This window comes from Plectropomus leopardus, chromosome 2 (assembly GCF_008729295.1).
Source record: "Plectropomus leopardus isolate mb chromosome 2, YSFRI_Pleo_2.0, whole genome shotgun sequence".
Lineage (NCBI taxonomy): Eukaryota > Metazoa > Chordata > Actinopteri > Perciformes > Serranidae > Plectropomus > Plectropomus leopardus.
In genome coordinates, this window is record NC_056464.1 from 2,747,091 (window position 1) to 2,763,538 (window position 16,448).

A 16,448-nucleotide genomic window follows, 5' to 3' on the forward strand; every position below is an offset into this window, starting at 1 on the left:
ACAACTTCATAAATTAGTGGAATATATACTTATAAATGTGGAAATACAAAACTCACATCAGCAGACAGCCCTGCAGAAGCGTCACAATAACAGCGCGTCCAGCGTGAACACTCGAGTGTGCAACAAGCTGCAGTTCAGCGAGATTGCCGTCACGCACTGCTCACGCATGCAGTGTGTTCCAGGTGCCTCTTTAAAATTCACCTTTGTTTGCGTCGTTGTGCAGTTTCATTCATTTTTATTTACATCCACATTAATGGCTGCATTACAGCAGCTATTAAGCCGCAGTAGATAGTCAGGTTAAACAGGAAGTTTGTTTACAACCTGTGACACTTGTTTTGATTGAGCAGTGTTGCCACATCCACAGATATCAGCAAGTAAGCAGGAGGGTTAAATGCTGGATCAGGAAGAACTGATGGTGAAAAAAAGACTGGTTGTAAATAAACTAAGATGAGGGTGCAGCGGTTTCAGTCCCACCCAGCTGGTACTTAGTACTTACTCTGATCCAGCAGCCATATCTGAGTAAGACGTTTCAGGTGTAGTGACTCCCAGCGCGATTACTATGCTCATGACGTCCAGCACAGCGACGCGTGGGAGGGGGGGAAGAGGGGGAGGTGAGGGGGAGGGAGGGGAGGGGAGGGACAGGATGGGGGGAGGAGGAGGAGAGGTGAGAAGAGGAATCACAGGGTCCCAACTACAGCAACGGACCACTCTAGAGGTGGGGCGCCGCTGAGCCGTAGCCCACGGCTCACGGTCATGGGGGACCTGAGGAGGGAGAGAGAGAGAGAGAGAGAGAGAGAGAGAGAGAGAGAGAGAGAGAGCAACAGACAGACAGGCGTTAGTTATCCACTCACACACAGCCTGCAGACTGCCTGTTACATGACTCAGCAGGTCATGTGATATGATGTAAAAAACCTGCACTTTACGGGCACTGTGTCTTTAACAGTGTGATTGATGCATTTTGGATTGATGTCACATTTATTTAGGCTACATCTGACATAATAAATTCAATAATTGGCTGAACCAATTCTGAAGACATAAAAGTGACCCTTTAAAATAAAATAAGAGCAAAACAAAAGCAACCATTAAAGCATGACATAGCATGAGCAACTGAGAACCAGTTTTTAGGGTCAGGAGCGCTCTGAAAGTTGTTCTATCTCCCTGTTAGTTTGTTTCATGGAGGAATGCTTTGTGATGAATCAGCAACCTTGTAGCATGCAAAAATGTAATAATTTCCAGAAAATGTGTGTTGGAAAAAAACCCACCATCACTAGTAACGTGGAAAAAACAGTTGATGACATGCTTTGGGCTAGAGAGGTGGACATTAAGTCTGGGGCAACGCGTCGACGTAATTGGTTACGTTAATACGTGGATTCATGTAAAGTGCTTCGACACGTTGCACCGTTTCACACAGCACGCGTAATGAGTTTCAAGTCTCTCTCTGTCACAGAGATGAGGAAATACAAAGATTACATTGTTTTCCATTTGTGTTGAAAAGACACAATTTCCTCAAAATCCAAGATAGCTGCTCTGTGCATCCACAGCAGTGAAAGCAACAGTAATATGCTATTTATTAGCACTTTTGTCTTATTTGTGTCTCACTTAAACAGTCGTATACACAGTCCTGTTCAATTTCTGTCTGTGGACATGTTGCTACAGTGTTTGCGCAAAATACACCTCAATGCATTAACAACTGGTATCTCTAGAAATGACTGACCTGGCGTAAACTGGAAATGCTAACAACATCTTGGTTTTCTGACTGTACTGGAATGCAATCAACACGGGTGTGACGTCATTCCCAGCTTTGACCTCCAAGGTAAACTGAAGGCGGTATCATATACATACAGTGAATAGACAGCCAGAATAGGCACTAGCCTTTAAGTGTAAATTGAAAAAAAATGACATATTAATTAAATGCATCAAATAATAGAACTGCATTTCATTCAATGTTTTAAAGACCGCTTTGTATCTGCAGTATGGGAGGAACCAAATCATAACATCTGGCAGAGATTTTAATTTGTCATAGCAGGAAAAGCACAGATTAGCTACTAATAGTGTACCAGTGAACCATTCAAATGAGCCAGCATGCACAATACCAGGGAGCTGGAACTGAAACTACATGGAATGCTGTTGTTAGTCATGTCATTAATTTCTCCTGTGCCCTTCCTGCTCTGAAATGTCTAAGTGTTTGCCTTGAAAGGCTGTTGTCTATAAGGATGCACCAATAGTGAAATTCTGTCCTGACACCGATGTTTCAAATAACAATTTGGCTGATGGCTGACACTGCGTTAAATTTTATATTGGTCATGTATTTATTCACCTTTTTATGCCTGTGAAAAAGAGAACTCGAAATTGTAAAGAAACTGTTCTAAAGTCATTCAGCCCTTCATTAGACTATCTTTGAATGAGCACAAAATTTAATTATACAAATGTATAAAAATCTTTTTAAGTAAATAAAAAACAGCTTCAAAGGCCCTTTTACTAGATATGATTCCCTCTCTTGCTGTGAAAACATCAACAAATTTCTCCTTCAAATAGCTGTATTTATTCAACTTTCTAACCAAAACTAACTTTTTCATGAATTACACTTAAACACATCATGAGACAGATATAATTACCGGAGCCCACCTTTAACTAGCTGTCCTTCTGTCAGTTTCCAACCCTGATTGTAAACAACAAATGTTTTTGGCAATATTCCATGTTCCATATTGTGGCTAGTGGATTCCAAAATCTACCATCCACTCAATAGATTACCATTGGGTTGATGATTTTCTGGCTGCAGCTGAACAATTAAAGTCTACAGTTCAAAAGTACTGGTAGCAACCGTTAATCTAATGTTTAAACATTCATGCTAACATAAAAGTATCTTCTTTTATCAAGTACACTGCACTACTAGTCTAACTAATTTAACTTCTTAAAAATGTGATGCCAATTAACTATTTACCGTTGTAAATACTCCTGTTGTTGGCTGTTGTGATGTTTGTGATGTTTGCCACATTCAGGACATTTATTTACTTACTACGAACAAAAGACAGTTGCTAGAAGCGGCAACTAGACTGCACAGGCATTAGTTTTGTTTGTGGAATTTCAATCTGATTTGTAAAGACATTTTTAAATACTAAAAAGTGGAGTTAATATTTATCTGACTGCTCGTACTTACTGACAAAAAAAAGTAGCCACGTGCATTAATACAGAAAATTGAGGATGCAATCCATCATGGAATTGAATCAAATCATTTGACATGATAATCATAATCAAAACGAATCGTGAGACCAGTGAACATGCATAGCCCTACTAATCGCCTGTCCTCTAACATCTAAAAAATATATATCTGCCTGTTACACTGGAAACCCAAAAAAAAACTGAAAATGAATTTGGAACAGAGTAGCAGCAAGCTATTTCAACAGGAGGCCTCCTTGAGGACAGGTGCATATGAAAAATGAAGAACAGCTTACTAAAAGGTTGATATTTATCATCCATTTCACCGACTATTATTCAAGTAATTCCACAAACTGCATTTTAAAAAGCTCTAACCCTAAATGACCTGTTAGATCGTCACTTGTCAGACACAATTGGGTGACTGATGAGGAAATGACTAACAGAAAATGAGGGCCCGTTCAGAGATGGAAGCACTCTGTTCCATGTCAGCAGAGCTCTTTTACTAGAGGTCACAACAGCTGTCTCAGTTGAACAGTGACACAGTGAAACCATCCTTACATTCCTAATGAAGAACCAAATTTTGCTGACTCATGGTGACAATGAAGTCTTTTATGTGAGGAGCAGCAGAGAGCTTTCATACCCCGGCTTCTTAACTGATAACTGGATATGGACATGGTGTGACAGCATGTCTCTCATCCACACAGAGGCTTCCAGCAGGAAGAGGAGGTTATTCAAAGAGCAGAAAAACAACCAGGGGCTTTACAGCTCTGCTTACACTCAGCCTCCCATTAGCATGCACTAATGAAGGGAACCAGCAGGAGGCGCCTTCCTCCCAGACGCCTGGAGGGGTGAGTCATCCAACATGAGGCCCAGCCCTCTTGTCATGTGACCACACTCTGCTGAAACACTGACCCACACTCCTCTGCTCTCATCGCTCTCTCTTCCTCCCAATCCTCCCCGCCTCGCTCGCTCGCCTAGCCAGACGCAGAGCCAAAGACAGCAGCAGCCACGGCTGCAGGAAGAGGAGCAGGCCCTCCTGTGCTCCGTTCACGCGCTGAGGAGAGGATTTGGCTTATAGCAAGGTCACTCTCTGGGCAAACACATGCAAATACATTACCTCACGTACACCAAAGTGATCGGATTCACCGCTACACGTTTCCAAAAAGGCAAAGCGTCTCACACAACAAAAAAACAAAAACAACCCTAACATTCAAGTACAGGCTGGTTTACTAGAGCCACAGCGACAGGATGCATGACATTTCTGTCGCGGTCCCCTGGCGACAGCGACTGCTGCCCTCGCTCTCCAGCACCAGGGCAACCACAGCAAGGCAGGGGACTTTCAGTAATGTCAAGGTCAGTTCAACCGTGCTCACTGACAAACAGAGAATGTCACCCCCGTCCAGCTGGATACACACACTGGTAGGTAGCAACAAGAAATGTCAGCTGGCGTTTGGTTACAGAAGCAGAACATTTTGCTACAACTCAGTGAGAACAGAGACACATAGGTGAGGGCATTCAGAGTCAGATACTTGACGGCACATTTAGGTTACAGGATAGAATTAACATTGTGGTTACTCAAGGCCTGCTCCTCTCTCAGCATGACTCATTAACCCCTTTTAAACCTGGAGTGACGCCACTGCTGCTTTCAGGTGCCTTCCAAAAGTATTTAAATCTTTGAACCTGAGCAAATTGGTGTGATTTTTTCCCAAAATTTTGTAACACTAACTTGGTTTGAAATTTTCCACAAACTGCAAGAAATAATTAGATTTAGAAACAACTTTATAAAGGGTAGTGAAAAATGTCTAAGGAAAGAAGAAAAAAAGCTAGGGAAAACTACATTTGAAAGCATCAGTTACATATATGAAATTAGGTTTATATGTTTTTAAGCACGTTCCCCGAGTCATTTCCTTGTTTTTTTCCTCCATTTCTTTTCTTTCTTTTTAATATCATTTTTCCCCCACCAATTTTCGGGTTATTTTCTTGTACTTTTTACTAATGTCTTGCTATTTTTTGTGTCATTTCTTATTTTCTTGCCCTTCTTTCCACATTTTTGAAAGAAATCAAGTTAATTTGCTGAGGTTTCAAAGGGTTAAATCCATTGAGAAGAGAATGGCATGAAATGGGGCATGGAAGGGTAACACGAGTTTGTAATATACTTAGACATGATGACATGAAGTGGATCCCATGGTGCCCCATCCACAGCCTTTTTCTTGAATCCCTCTGATCGCTGCTTCACAGAAATAGCCACCTCACTCCTACCTAACTCACAAAGGGAGTCACTATTTGGGCCTCTTCCAAAAGAACCAGACGGTGAACTAGGGAGGTAAATTCCATACGAAGAAGGAAAGCCTTTCTTTACCTCGCTCCCTCCTCCTCCCTCACCACCTCCCTCCCTCCCTTCCTTGTTCGTTCCTCTGGCTATGAATACTGGGCTCAAATTACCAGCAGGCTCAACAAAGTCTTTTCACTTCCACTAGAACAGAGGCCATTTTGGAGACAAGTCCAAGGGGGAGGGACATACACACAAAATGAACAGCAAAGGAGACCCTCTCTCTTTCTCTCTTATCATCTTTCACATAACTCTCTCCCTTCCCTGCTTTATCTTTTGAAACACACTGGCGTTCCGACATTGTTGAGCACTGGCAGACGTGCATACCGATCTGAAATAAGCTATTTGATTATCCGTTAATAACAAAATGTATCTGTGGGTTAATATAGTGAGTGCAATTCACATAAAAAGGGACAAACAAATCCAACCACAGGAGCACATGTACAGCAATTTAAAGGCACAGACATAGAAAATGCCACACCTTGTATGAACAGACCCCAGCACGGCAAGCTTTGTAAGCATTAAATAACATGCCAAACAACCAAAAATAGACACATCACACACACACACACACACACACACACACACACAGAGTTAATAGTGAATCATAATGATTCAGTTAACAATGACTCAGAGTAGGTGTAATTAGGTCAACATGGCAGGTTTCCATTACAGATTTTCACAAAAACTTAAGCAATATTTTCAGAATGTTGATAAAACACAATTGCGAGATGACTGTTTCCACTGAGTGATGTTCTGGGACTTCTCCTCTGGTGATAACATTCCAAGAAGCATGGTGATGGATGTTCAAAACATTAGCAGCTTTATTTCTATTGCAGCCACTGTACTAGCCGTCATTATTTCAAATCCAAGGCCACGTAGGGGTGTGAAATATGGAAAGGCAAGCTCCTTATACGTGGGAGCGGCCATGTATGAGGGATATCTGGGAGCTGATAGTCCGCAATTTCACAGAGGAATTGTGGATTCAGATCTTTTAGATGATCTGCTCAACTTTTGTAGAGTTATGTGATGCAACAACATCTCTTGTAGCCCCTGCTGCATCGTGAGGGAGCCAGTTCCTGCTCACAAGCACATAGTCATAGCATCATGTGACCTTCAAAAACCAAGTGTTTCCTTTGCAGTTTTAAGAAATATGGCTTTTTTGAATCGCTTGAAATACCACCTCATGCGGGTGTAAACACTTTTTAGTGATAAAAGGGATTTGTTTCAAAATTGACGTGTTTGCATAATGCATATTTTAATATTTGCAATTTCAATATGCGCAATTTGAGGTTTAATGGAAACCAGCTTGTTGTTTTCCATGGTAATGACAATGGAAATCCTGGTATTTGCTCTGGTGATCTTCACCACTGATTTGGCAAGAGAGAAAGAAAGAATTATTTTTACAAATTACACACACAGGCCCAAACTACAGACGAGAAGTGATAAATAATGGGAGTAAGAGGAAAACTAGCTTTAAAAGTGACATTTTCTCATCATTTTAATACTATGCCATGGATCTAATTTTTGACGAGAGGAGTGCTTCGTGTTGATTTGGACAAGCAACTGATAAATAATTGGAGGGTACTTGCTATCCCTTTACTTCCGGCCCCCTTACATGGCCAAAACCCAGCTCCATTGTCTGCCTTTATTTTGATCTCAACTACACACCTATACAGTTTCGTAACTGCATTTCACACGGTTGTGATCACTGACAAGTCTGTCAACAGACAAACAGACATGCAAACACCTATGAAGACATATAAACACACTCAAAAATGCTTCTGTGGTAGTCCCTGCTACAGTTGGTGTCACCTGGAACACATTTCACCATGACCCCCCCCGCGCACGCGCACGCACGCACACGCACACACACACACACCTAGACGCTGAATCGCTCGCCAACCCACCCACACACACACACACACACACACACACACACACACACGAGGTGGCTACATTGTCATGGCTGGTTAAAATAACTGCCGCCTGCAAACTGTATTTCAGATTAGAGATGGGAGGGTGTGAATCACAAGTTTCTTCATGATTTTATTATTCATTGAAACGATTCAACTTGCACAAACATTCATAGAACGTTATAAGCTGAAGCCCATGGCACTTGCTTTAATTGTCCATCACGTTCCCAGTTGTCAGCAACTCAAGTAACATTCACCTCACCTGTCCTCTTCCTTCCTTTGCAACACTGTGGGTTGCAGCTCCATGTTCTGCGACGGCCGAAGCCCCACACTTAAAAACAAATGCAAGTGAAACTAGCGCAACTCAAAATGACAGCTGAACAGTGGAGACTATTCCTCATCACTGATTTTCAAATGACTGCACATGTGGCATTATTTTTGGCCTACAAAATATATATACGTTTTTGGCCTGGCAGGATTTCCTGTTGGCCTAGCTGCCCACCAGGCCTGTAGAATTACAGGGGTAACACTGGAATCACATTGGGTGTGTTTACATGGACATAAGTATCCCAGTTATTAGGGGTTATCCTGGCTTTGATCATAATCAGGATATAATCTTTACATGGAACACAGAGAAATCTGGTAATTCATACCCCAGCACACATGAAAAATACTAGCATCCCCGTTACTGATTACTGCAGGAACCTGTAATTTTAACAAAAACAAACTGGCAATATGAGAGTGTGACAGGAAATATTAAACACTTCACTGTACAGTTACTGCCACTTGACAAAGTTCCTGCTAAATTCTTTTCTGCTGGATCAGAGTTTATGCTAGACTTTTTTGACAGCTAATATGGCCAGCAATATTCCAGACTTCTGGCCATATAGAACAACTACTGACCATATGATTTGAATGGCCCTTTAATGGTCTTTTAAATGGCAATAAAACACTTCAAATTAAAAAACTTGAAAATAAGCTAAATGAAAAAGTGGTCTGTTGAACAGAGTGACTGATCACAGGTTTTGTGGCAGGGGCAAAGGAGAAAAAGGACTCAGTGCACAAAGCACATAATCATTTACATCATATCAAATATGACATTCATATTGTTCACAACACTAGTGTTTTACGGACAGATTTGCTTGTGGAAAAAATAGTCCCGACACCGAAAATGGTGAAAATGGAAAATGGTGCTGCAGATCTTTATCTTGAGCTTGTGGCCTGGGCTCACAATGCCGCAGCTTGAGGCCATCTTGGTTAAATACAGAGCCCGCTATGCACATTCTGGCGCGCTGTGGTGGAGGGAAGCTACCTCCAGTCTGTTCTTCCAGAAGAGCTGCGATGTGTTGGAGGTCTTCCTAAAGAACATGATCCATGATGCCTTCACCTAACTACACCAAGCACGTTAAAAGAACGTGACCACTGTGCATGTGTCGTATGCTCTGGAGAGGCAGAGACACACTTCAGTTGACAAAGAGATCTGTTGGTAATTAATATGCAAATAAAATGTCTGTATAATATTAGTTTATATTTAGGTTGTCTTGGCAACACAGCCTATGCTATAGGTTACACAATATTAGGTTTTTCAATTCTCTAATAATTAATTAATTTTCTAAATCTATTTGGCATGTTTCCAACCATACATTTTGGCCGGACAGCTACACATAATACTGGCCAAAAGCACGCATATACTGGCTAATGTAAACTCTGGCCTTGACCGCCAACACCTGTCTGCTCTGAGCACATCCACCGCCAATCTCTCTCCTGCTCACTACGCCCACACTGAGCTATTCCTGAAGGGAGCTACACTACTCTTAAAAAAACTTTCCTCCAGTTCAGCCAGTGTCAGCCTGTCACTATCATTACCACTGCATATGACAGGGAGGCAGTGGATGGAGACATGCAGCCTCTTGCATCATTGAAAGAAAAAACTCATCGCTGCAGCACGTTTTCACTGCTTTCGCTGCTGCCATTGTTCGTATTTATGGAACTTGACTTGACTGAAGCCATTCAAGTACTGGGATAAGGTGTACACATGCTAGGGCAGGGCCATATGGGGAAAATCAAATATTATGACATTATGGGAAAAAACAAAAACAAAAACAAAAAAACAAACTTAATATTATTATTAATATTGTAGGGTCTACTCATGGTGCTTTCACAAAATATATTGGATATATTGGATATTGGATATTGGATTTTTTGCCAATATGCAACATGCTGGTATATAATAACTCACTTGTGAGAAGTCTCTTCTGTAGTGGAATTAACATCATATGACATACTGACATGACATACTATTATGGTGGCCCACCAGCAGACTGAAACATAAGATACAATGGCAATCAGTGTATGTAATATTCATTCATTGGTCAAAAAAAAAAAAAAAAAAATCTTACTGTCATACTGGCAGAAATAGGCATACTGGCCAATTTCAATATTTCAATTTAAAGCCAATATCGGCCGATTCCAAATGCCAATATTATTGTGCATCCCTAAATAGAAAAGCTAGAACAGTTTTGTAAGTTCAGAAAACAACATTACTTTAATGTAATGCAGCCTTTAAAACCAGAAAAAGACAATCTCTGCAATATTACCATATCCAAAATCTAAGGGAATATCTTGTCTCATGTTACAAGATTGATCCAATATCGATATATTGCCCATCTCCAATACATGTAACAGTATTTTGGTTATTTCCTGAGTACTTCGGTTAGCATATTGAGGTTTCTCCTTCATGGGATAAGGGCTTATCCAGGTTCCTGAAATTGGGATATGATACTGACATGGTCAAACACAAAACTTACATACTTCAAAAGCCCAGTCATAACTGGACTACTGACGTCCATGTAAAAACACTCTGTGTATAAATTAGGAAAACGTGCCAGCACACTGCAAAAAAACTGAACTCCAGAGATTTATTTTCCAGAAAGAGTAGCCCCAAACATAAAGCCAGAGCTACACAGAAATTTGTTCAAAACAAACACCTTAATGTCCTTGAAACCTTACACTCACACTAGCAATTCGGCTGTAGCTTAACACACACAAAAACACACTCCACTGAAGTCAAGAGTAAATGAAATGGCAGCGTGTACATGAGCACACTCATTCACAATAAGCGTGCAGGGCAGTTCTGTAGTGGGAAACTTCAAAGATAAAGAGAGTGACAAAAGGAGGAAAAGCCAAAGGCAGCTCAACACTCAGTAATTCCACAACTGGTTCAATGACCTTACTGGACATCTTGACATTGAGACAGATACTCCACACTTGGTCTACACCCTGCACTTTCTTCATTTACCCTAAAGGGAAAGTTCAACATTCTAAAGCCTTATTCACTCATTTGACAAGAGTAAGATGAGTAGATCAATACCATTCTCATATATGTCTGTTAAATATGAAGCTACATCCATCAACCAGTTAGCCTAGCCTAGAATACTGACTAGAAACAGGGGAAAAAGAGCTAGCTTAGCTCTATTCCTTTGAGGCGCCTTTTTTTAAAACCACTGATGCATAAAAAAATGTTCAATAAGAGCTGACAAATACAAACACCACATACCATTGGTTAACAGAGTTCTAGCTAGTGTTGAGTTTTTCCAGTGGGAACAGAGTTGACATTCCATCTAAGGGGCCGCAGCAATTTGCCAGCTCAGGACCCTGGAAGATTTAATGAACATTCATAATTTGGGTTATCAAGAAATGCTTTATTAAAATTCCCTGCCTCCAGTTTTATTGTGGAACTATTAGACTGAGGATGACTGCACAGACAATAATCACAGGACAATGTTCAAAACGGCACAAACTTTTACATTTTGGGTACATTCCCTCTCCCAACTGCTCAATTCAAATCATCCACAGTGGATGCAATTAAACTGACTGACCAGACATTGTGGCTTATTATTGCATAGACAAAATACTATTTCAGAAGCTATTTTAGCCTGAGAAGAAAGAGAAACAAAACACACAAGACACAAAAACTAGAATAAGTTTGGGTTGGCAGATCAGCGTCCCCCACAGAATTAGAATTTATATGCAGCAATAGCTAACATTTTGTGCCCCTTCTCTCAATTCAGGGACATTAATGTGGGTCCATGAATGCAGCACAGGCACAACTTGTCAAGAGTTATTTTTATCCCTTCACATTAGATTGAAGCGTTTCAGTCACCACATAGCATGGAAAATTTATCAGTTGATCCACTCTAAGCTGATCGGATCAATGGACAAGAGGAGAGGCTGGTGCAGTGAGTGAAAGTTAACTGTTGGACCCAGCACAATGTACAGATAAGTTTATTTTCACTACACCTGCTGTTCTGCTGCTCCGTCTGAACAGAGTGCGCTCTGTGCTCCAAGAGTGTTGTGCAATGCACAGCTGAACAGTGTAAATATTCCAACATTTCTCCTAATGAACAGTCCCACTCCAAAAATAAAACTATACTCATTGCGGGAGATGTTTTGATTTGAGATGTTAGCAGTACTTATCATGCTTACACTGCTAGTTTTGGTTAACAGAAAACTAACAGTGATAGTCATAAATGATAAAGGGTTTTAGAGCTTGAAATTTAGGTGCTTACTCGCTGGGGCGTCATTTTTTCACAGCAACCCTCTTAGGTCTGCACAGCAGTATAAGCAGTTATGAGCCCCACCGCTAGCTCCTACCAGACCCAGGCTGGGTGCAGTACAGTTAATTGAGGAATAGCACAATTAACCTATAGACTGACGTGTCAAAAATAGTTTCTGCAGTTAATCGGTTAACAGTTAACCTATGACATCCCTACTTTAAATGCAGACTTGCAAAAGAAAATCGAGATGAAACCTGCACCTATTGACGAAAAAGACATTTTAACAAACAAAAAGAATTTAGTTTTATCACTTTGAGTATGAAGTCTGTACATTAATTGTTTCAACTTTAGGTAATATTGAAGACTTGTCTCTCCCTCTATAATGTTGTAGTAGTAGAGTAAGAAACTGTTACCGTGTTAATTTTCCTTTCATGCCACTGCAGGGCTATTAACTTTTTCCACAAGTACCACTGGTGCTCCTTTCTGAGAAATTTAGGAGCACCAGCACAAAATTTAGGAGAACTTAAATCAATAGGCAGCACAACACATTAATAATCTTGAAATGTAATCAAGCAAACATGAGGTTGTTCAGTTATACTGAATATCAGTATAACTGTGATTCGGTTGTTTACACAAGGTCACGGGGTGAATGCAACAGTACAACAGTCCTATTAGCGCCATTTATTAATTCACAGTAATAAGCAAAAACAATTTTTACATTTTTTTTTAATCATTTAAATATCCATTTCTTCCCTTGCCTTTATCCCCTCCTGACAACCATTCATAATTTAACTCAAATGTTGTTTGTGGAAATATGTACATCTATGCTGTACAAAATGTGTTACCATGACAGCTAATGCAAGCTTATTAACAGTTCAGAACACCTGTAAAGTGGAGTAACACATGCATAGTTAAAAGTCCCAGTGATCTTGTACTCTAAGGCCAGGTCCACACTAATATGTTCTCATTTTAAAACAAAAATGTTCTCAATACACACAAGCACTTTCACACTGTTTCAGTGATAATCTCCATCCTCTACTAACACGCCTGAGAACACATATCACACGACCATTCGCGTAAACTGGGCATACTGGGCATTACCTGACGTGGATGTAAACAGGAAGCAGATTGTCTACTCCACATCTGCTTGCTTAGTTACAAAAAATACATCAGAGATGGCAAAAAGAAAAACCAGATATTTCTTTGTTTGGAGTGGTGACGAGGTTGAACTGTTAGTTTCAGTAACAGTTCAACCTCGTCACCTCATGTGAATTTATGATGGTCACGGTGGTGGAAAACAGATTGAGTCATTGCAAAGCAATCATGGCAACATATCAGAGTGGTACCAGGAGCATCAGCCGCCCCTGGAGGAAGCCATGGTGGTGTGAAAAGGAGTGACCACACAAAAACAATAGAATCACGAGAGGTATGTAGACCTTGCTATTATGTTTTGAGTTGAAACATTGTGACCGATACCCAATCAGGAAGGAAATGTGGATGTTTGTGTCACCATTTAACTAAAACTGGGTCAGCTGTGTTTTGAAAGATCTCCTGTTTAGGAGTTACAAAATGCTGCAATAGTGTGGCCGCTTTTGATAATGTGGCAATAGTAAAAGTATTTGTGTGGATGTAGGCTAGTATATACTAATGGAAGGCCTCTTGTCCAATCTAATTATTCGGTTGGAACTGTTGTATGATCATTGTCCCCATTTTTTCAGCAACTCCAAATGAAAGAAAAAAAGTTTTTTTCTCCCAACAGGGAGGGATTTGTTAATGTATAAAGGATGCAGGTCATGTGCTTTATACATCCTGTGAATAGAGTGCCCCTTGGTTTTCCTGTAGGCCAACCCAGAAGCTGACATCACCCTGGTTCCCTCGTCAAAAAGCCTATGGGATTTTTCCACTGATTTTTCAACTTCCGTGAAACTTACATTTTTTGTTCAGCAAGACAGTTTTCACAAATAAACACCACTTTGAGGATTTTTGAAGATTTTTGAAGCCTAAATGCAATTCCCAGAAGCAAAAGGCTAATGTCAGGCAATAAATGAACAACCCTACGGTCACGTTGCTAACACTACGGGGCTGTTAAGCCATGTTCAGCACAGCTTGGTTGTGATGATGTTCTGCAGTCTCATTTAACCACTTTATAGCAACCACCTTTATTAAGACACATATAAGCTTCAGCTTTCATGAGTGGAGTATATACTGACTTATTTTATGTCATAGAACATAGCATGACAGTCTCCTCAGCTTGTGTTAACAACAGACCTTGTTTCAGGCTTCTAGCCAAAAACCTATTCAAAAAAAACTTTGAGACAAGGGTACTGGAGATGCTGACATGCTGAATGATTTCTGAGTTTTGAGGACTCATTCCTAGAGTTCTCTATAATCCAAACAATCGTATTTTCATATATGTATTCTAGAAATACCCTGTGTTAACACCTTATCTTGAAAAGCAGACATAGTCACGTGTATCATGGGCCGTGTCAATGCATTTGCCATAAAAGTCAGAATACGAGGGGAGTGGTTTAACCATGGAGATGTGAGTGATGGCTGGCTTGATGCAGAAACATCAGATGCAGCCTCTGAGCCCAAAAGGCACAAGAGCACAGGATTGGATCCAGTTTGGCTTACACAGAAAAAAGAATGTGGTGAAGTTTTCCATCCCACACATCTCTGCATTCAGAATACTCACCTAAACATGTGAGCAATCTTCACATAATTAGCCATTACGACTGTAAGCAACACATTTGAATACACTGACAACGTATGTATCTGATTGGTTGGTGGGATGGTGTGGTCTATTCACAGTGTCCTTTCCAAATATACTCTCAAGGAGGGTGCTAGAAGGGTCACACATACATGAACATACATACACAGTTTGGCTTTGAACAGCATGTCCACGCTTGCACAGCGTCCACCTGTGCCTCACAAAACCTCCACAACACATCCAGTCCAGTGAGATTACACCAGCCCCCTCAGTCTGCCCCCGCACACATGCTTGCTGTAGGAAGGATATGAATATATCTGCCATTCCCCAGCACTGCGCAGGTCGAGCTGCACTCGCTGAGCTACAGGGGGAGGAAATTGAAGATGAAAAACAGGCGAATCAATAGGGCCTGCCTTTAAGACAAACGGGATATGTGGCCGGGGAGAAAGCAAGGCTCACTGTGGATCTTATTTCACACTCACCAAAACACATTTACGATATCACAAAGCAGTAAAACCACACACACATTTATATACACAAAGAAATGTTGTCACAGACTCCTCAATTAATTTTGTACTTAACATTCAGCTACTCACTGCTGGCCTCCTTCATATGTCACAAATGGAAAATGTACAACTGACTAACAAGACTGCAGTGTGATAATGTAAAGTGGGCTTCAGCCTAGGCATTTATATATGTATGTTGTTATTTCTACATTGTAATATGATTCACAGTGGCTTCCATTGTCATGGTGACATAACAGTTTGAATACAACCAAGGAGAGAAAAAAAATGACAGGCAAAAATAACGAGAAGCGCAAACACCCACACGGCCAAACACAGTGCGCTATTACAACAGCGCTTCAATCACTCCCTTATCCAAGCTGCCTTTCCGAAACTCTCTGAACCAAGCGAAATAAAACAATTATGTGATGCATAGGAGCAAACCATTTCTCAGTACAGCGGGGCGATCATCTGCCTCTGCCACAATTCCAAAGCACAAGAGCTACCTCAAATAGATATAACTGCTGCAGAGCGGGCTAAAAACACTCCTCGAACAAGCTGTGATTAGACTGAGGCACCAGCCAATTGTTCATACAACCGCAAAGAAATATCATGACAAGGCATAGTTTCCACAGGCTGGAGACTTGGGGGTAAAGGAATGACACATGAAGAAATGATGCAAACATGTGGCACTGCAGTACGACAAGCTAACTAAATTTCAAAGGGCCTGTGGCTGAGATATATCATCACTGGATAATGCTCTGGTAGTGATGTGGCTGTTGTCGTGCTGAGCGGTCGAGTGTCCTGGGAGCGCAGTGTGGCCTGCCATTAACACAGCGCTGTGCTGCGGCCTGAATGGACCGGACCAGACTGGGGATGAGAGACACACAATGGAGAACAAAAGCCAAGTAGGTGCTATAAAGGGGGTGGGGGAGAGAGCAGTCGGCAGCAGGGCCAGCATGACACAAAATCAGTCATCTGTTTCAGCAGGGCAAACAAGCCGACCACTGTCCGTTTGAGGCTCACTAACCTAGAGGAGGAAAAAGAACGGACTACGCAAAAATACTGCTGCCTGTTTGACTACCTTTAACTGATCTGCTGGTTTCCTTTTCACTCTGAAAATCAAGCTGGAAGCCGGACACTTCTGTGAAAAACATCAACCCCTATCATAAATACCTAAACATGACAGCAACAAACAAAAAGGAAAATAAAAAACAGAGGTATTGAGGACAGAACATAATCCAAAATCTTTGCTGTTGTGAGATCACACTATTTTAC

General features: G+C 41.0%; 1 protein-coding gene across 3 annotated transcripts in view; it reads right to left on the minus strand.

Annotated features, from left to right (window-relative positions):
- The window catches only part of setd5 (SET domain containing 5), a 47,736-nt gene that overhangs the window by 25,070 nt on the left and 6,218 nt on the right, over nucleotides 1–16,448 (minus strand). For all 3 annotated transcript variants that reach the window (XM_042498398.1, XM_042498384.1, XM_042498392.1), the window contains exon 2: nucleotides 497–762. In XM_042498398.1, coding sequence (XP_042354332.1) covers nucleotides 497–567 — 71 coding nt within the window. In that variant the 5' untranslated portion in view covers nucleotides 568–762. The remainder of the gene's footprint in view (nucleotides 1–496; nucleotides 763–16,448) is intronic.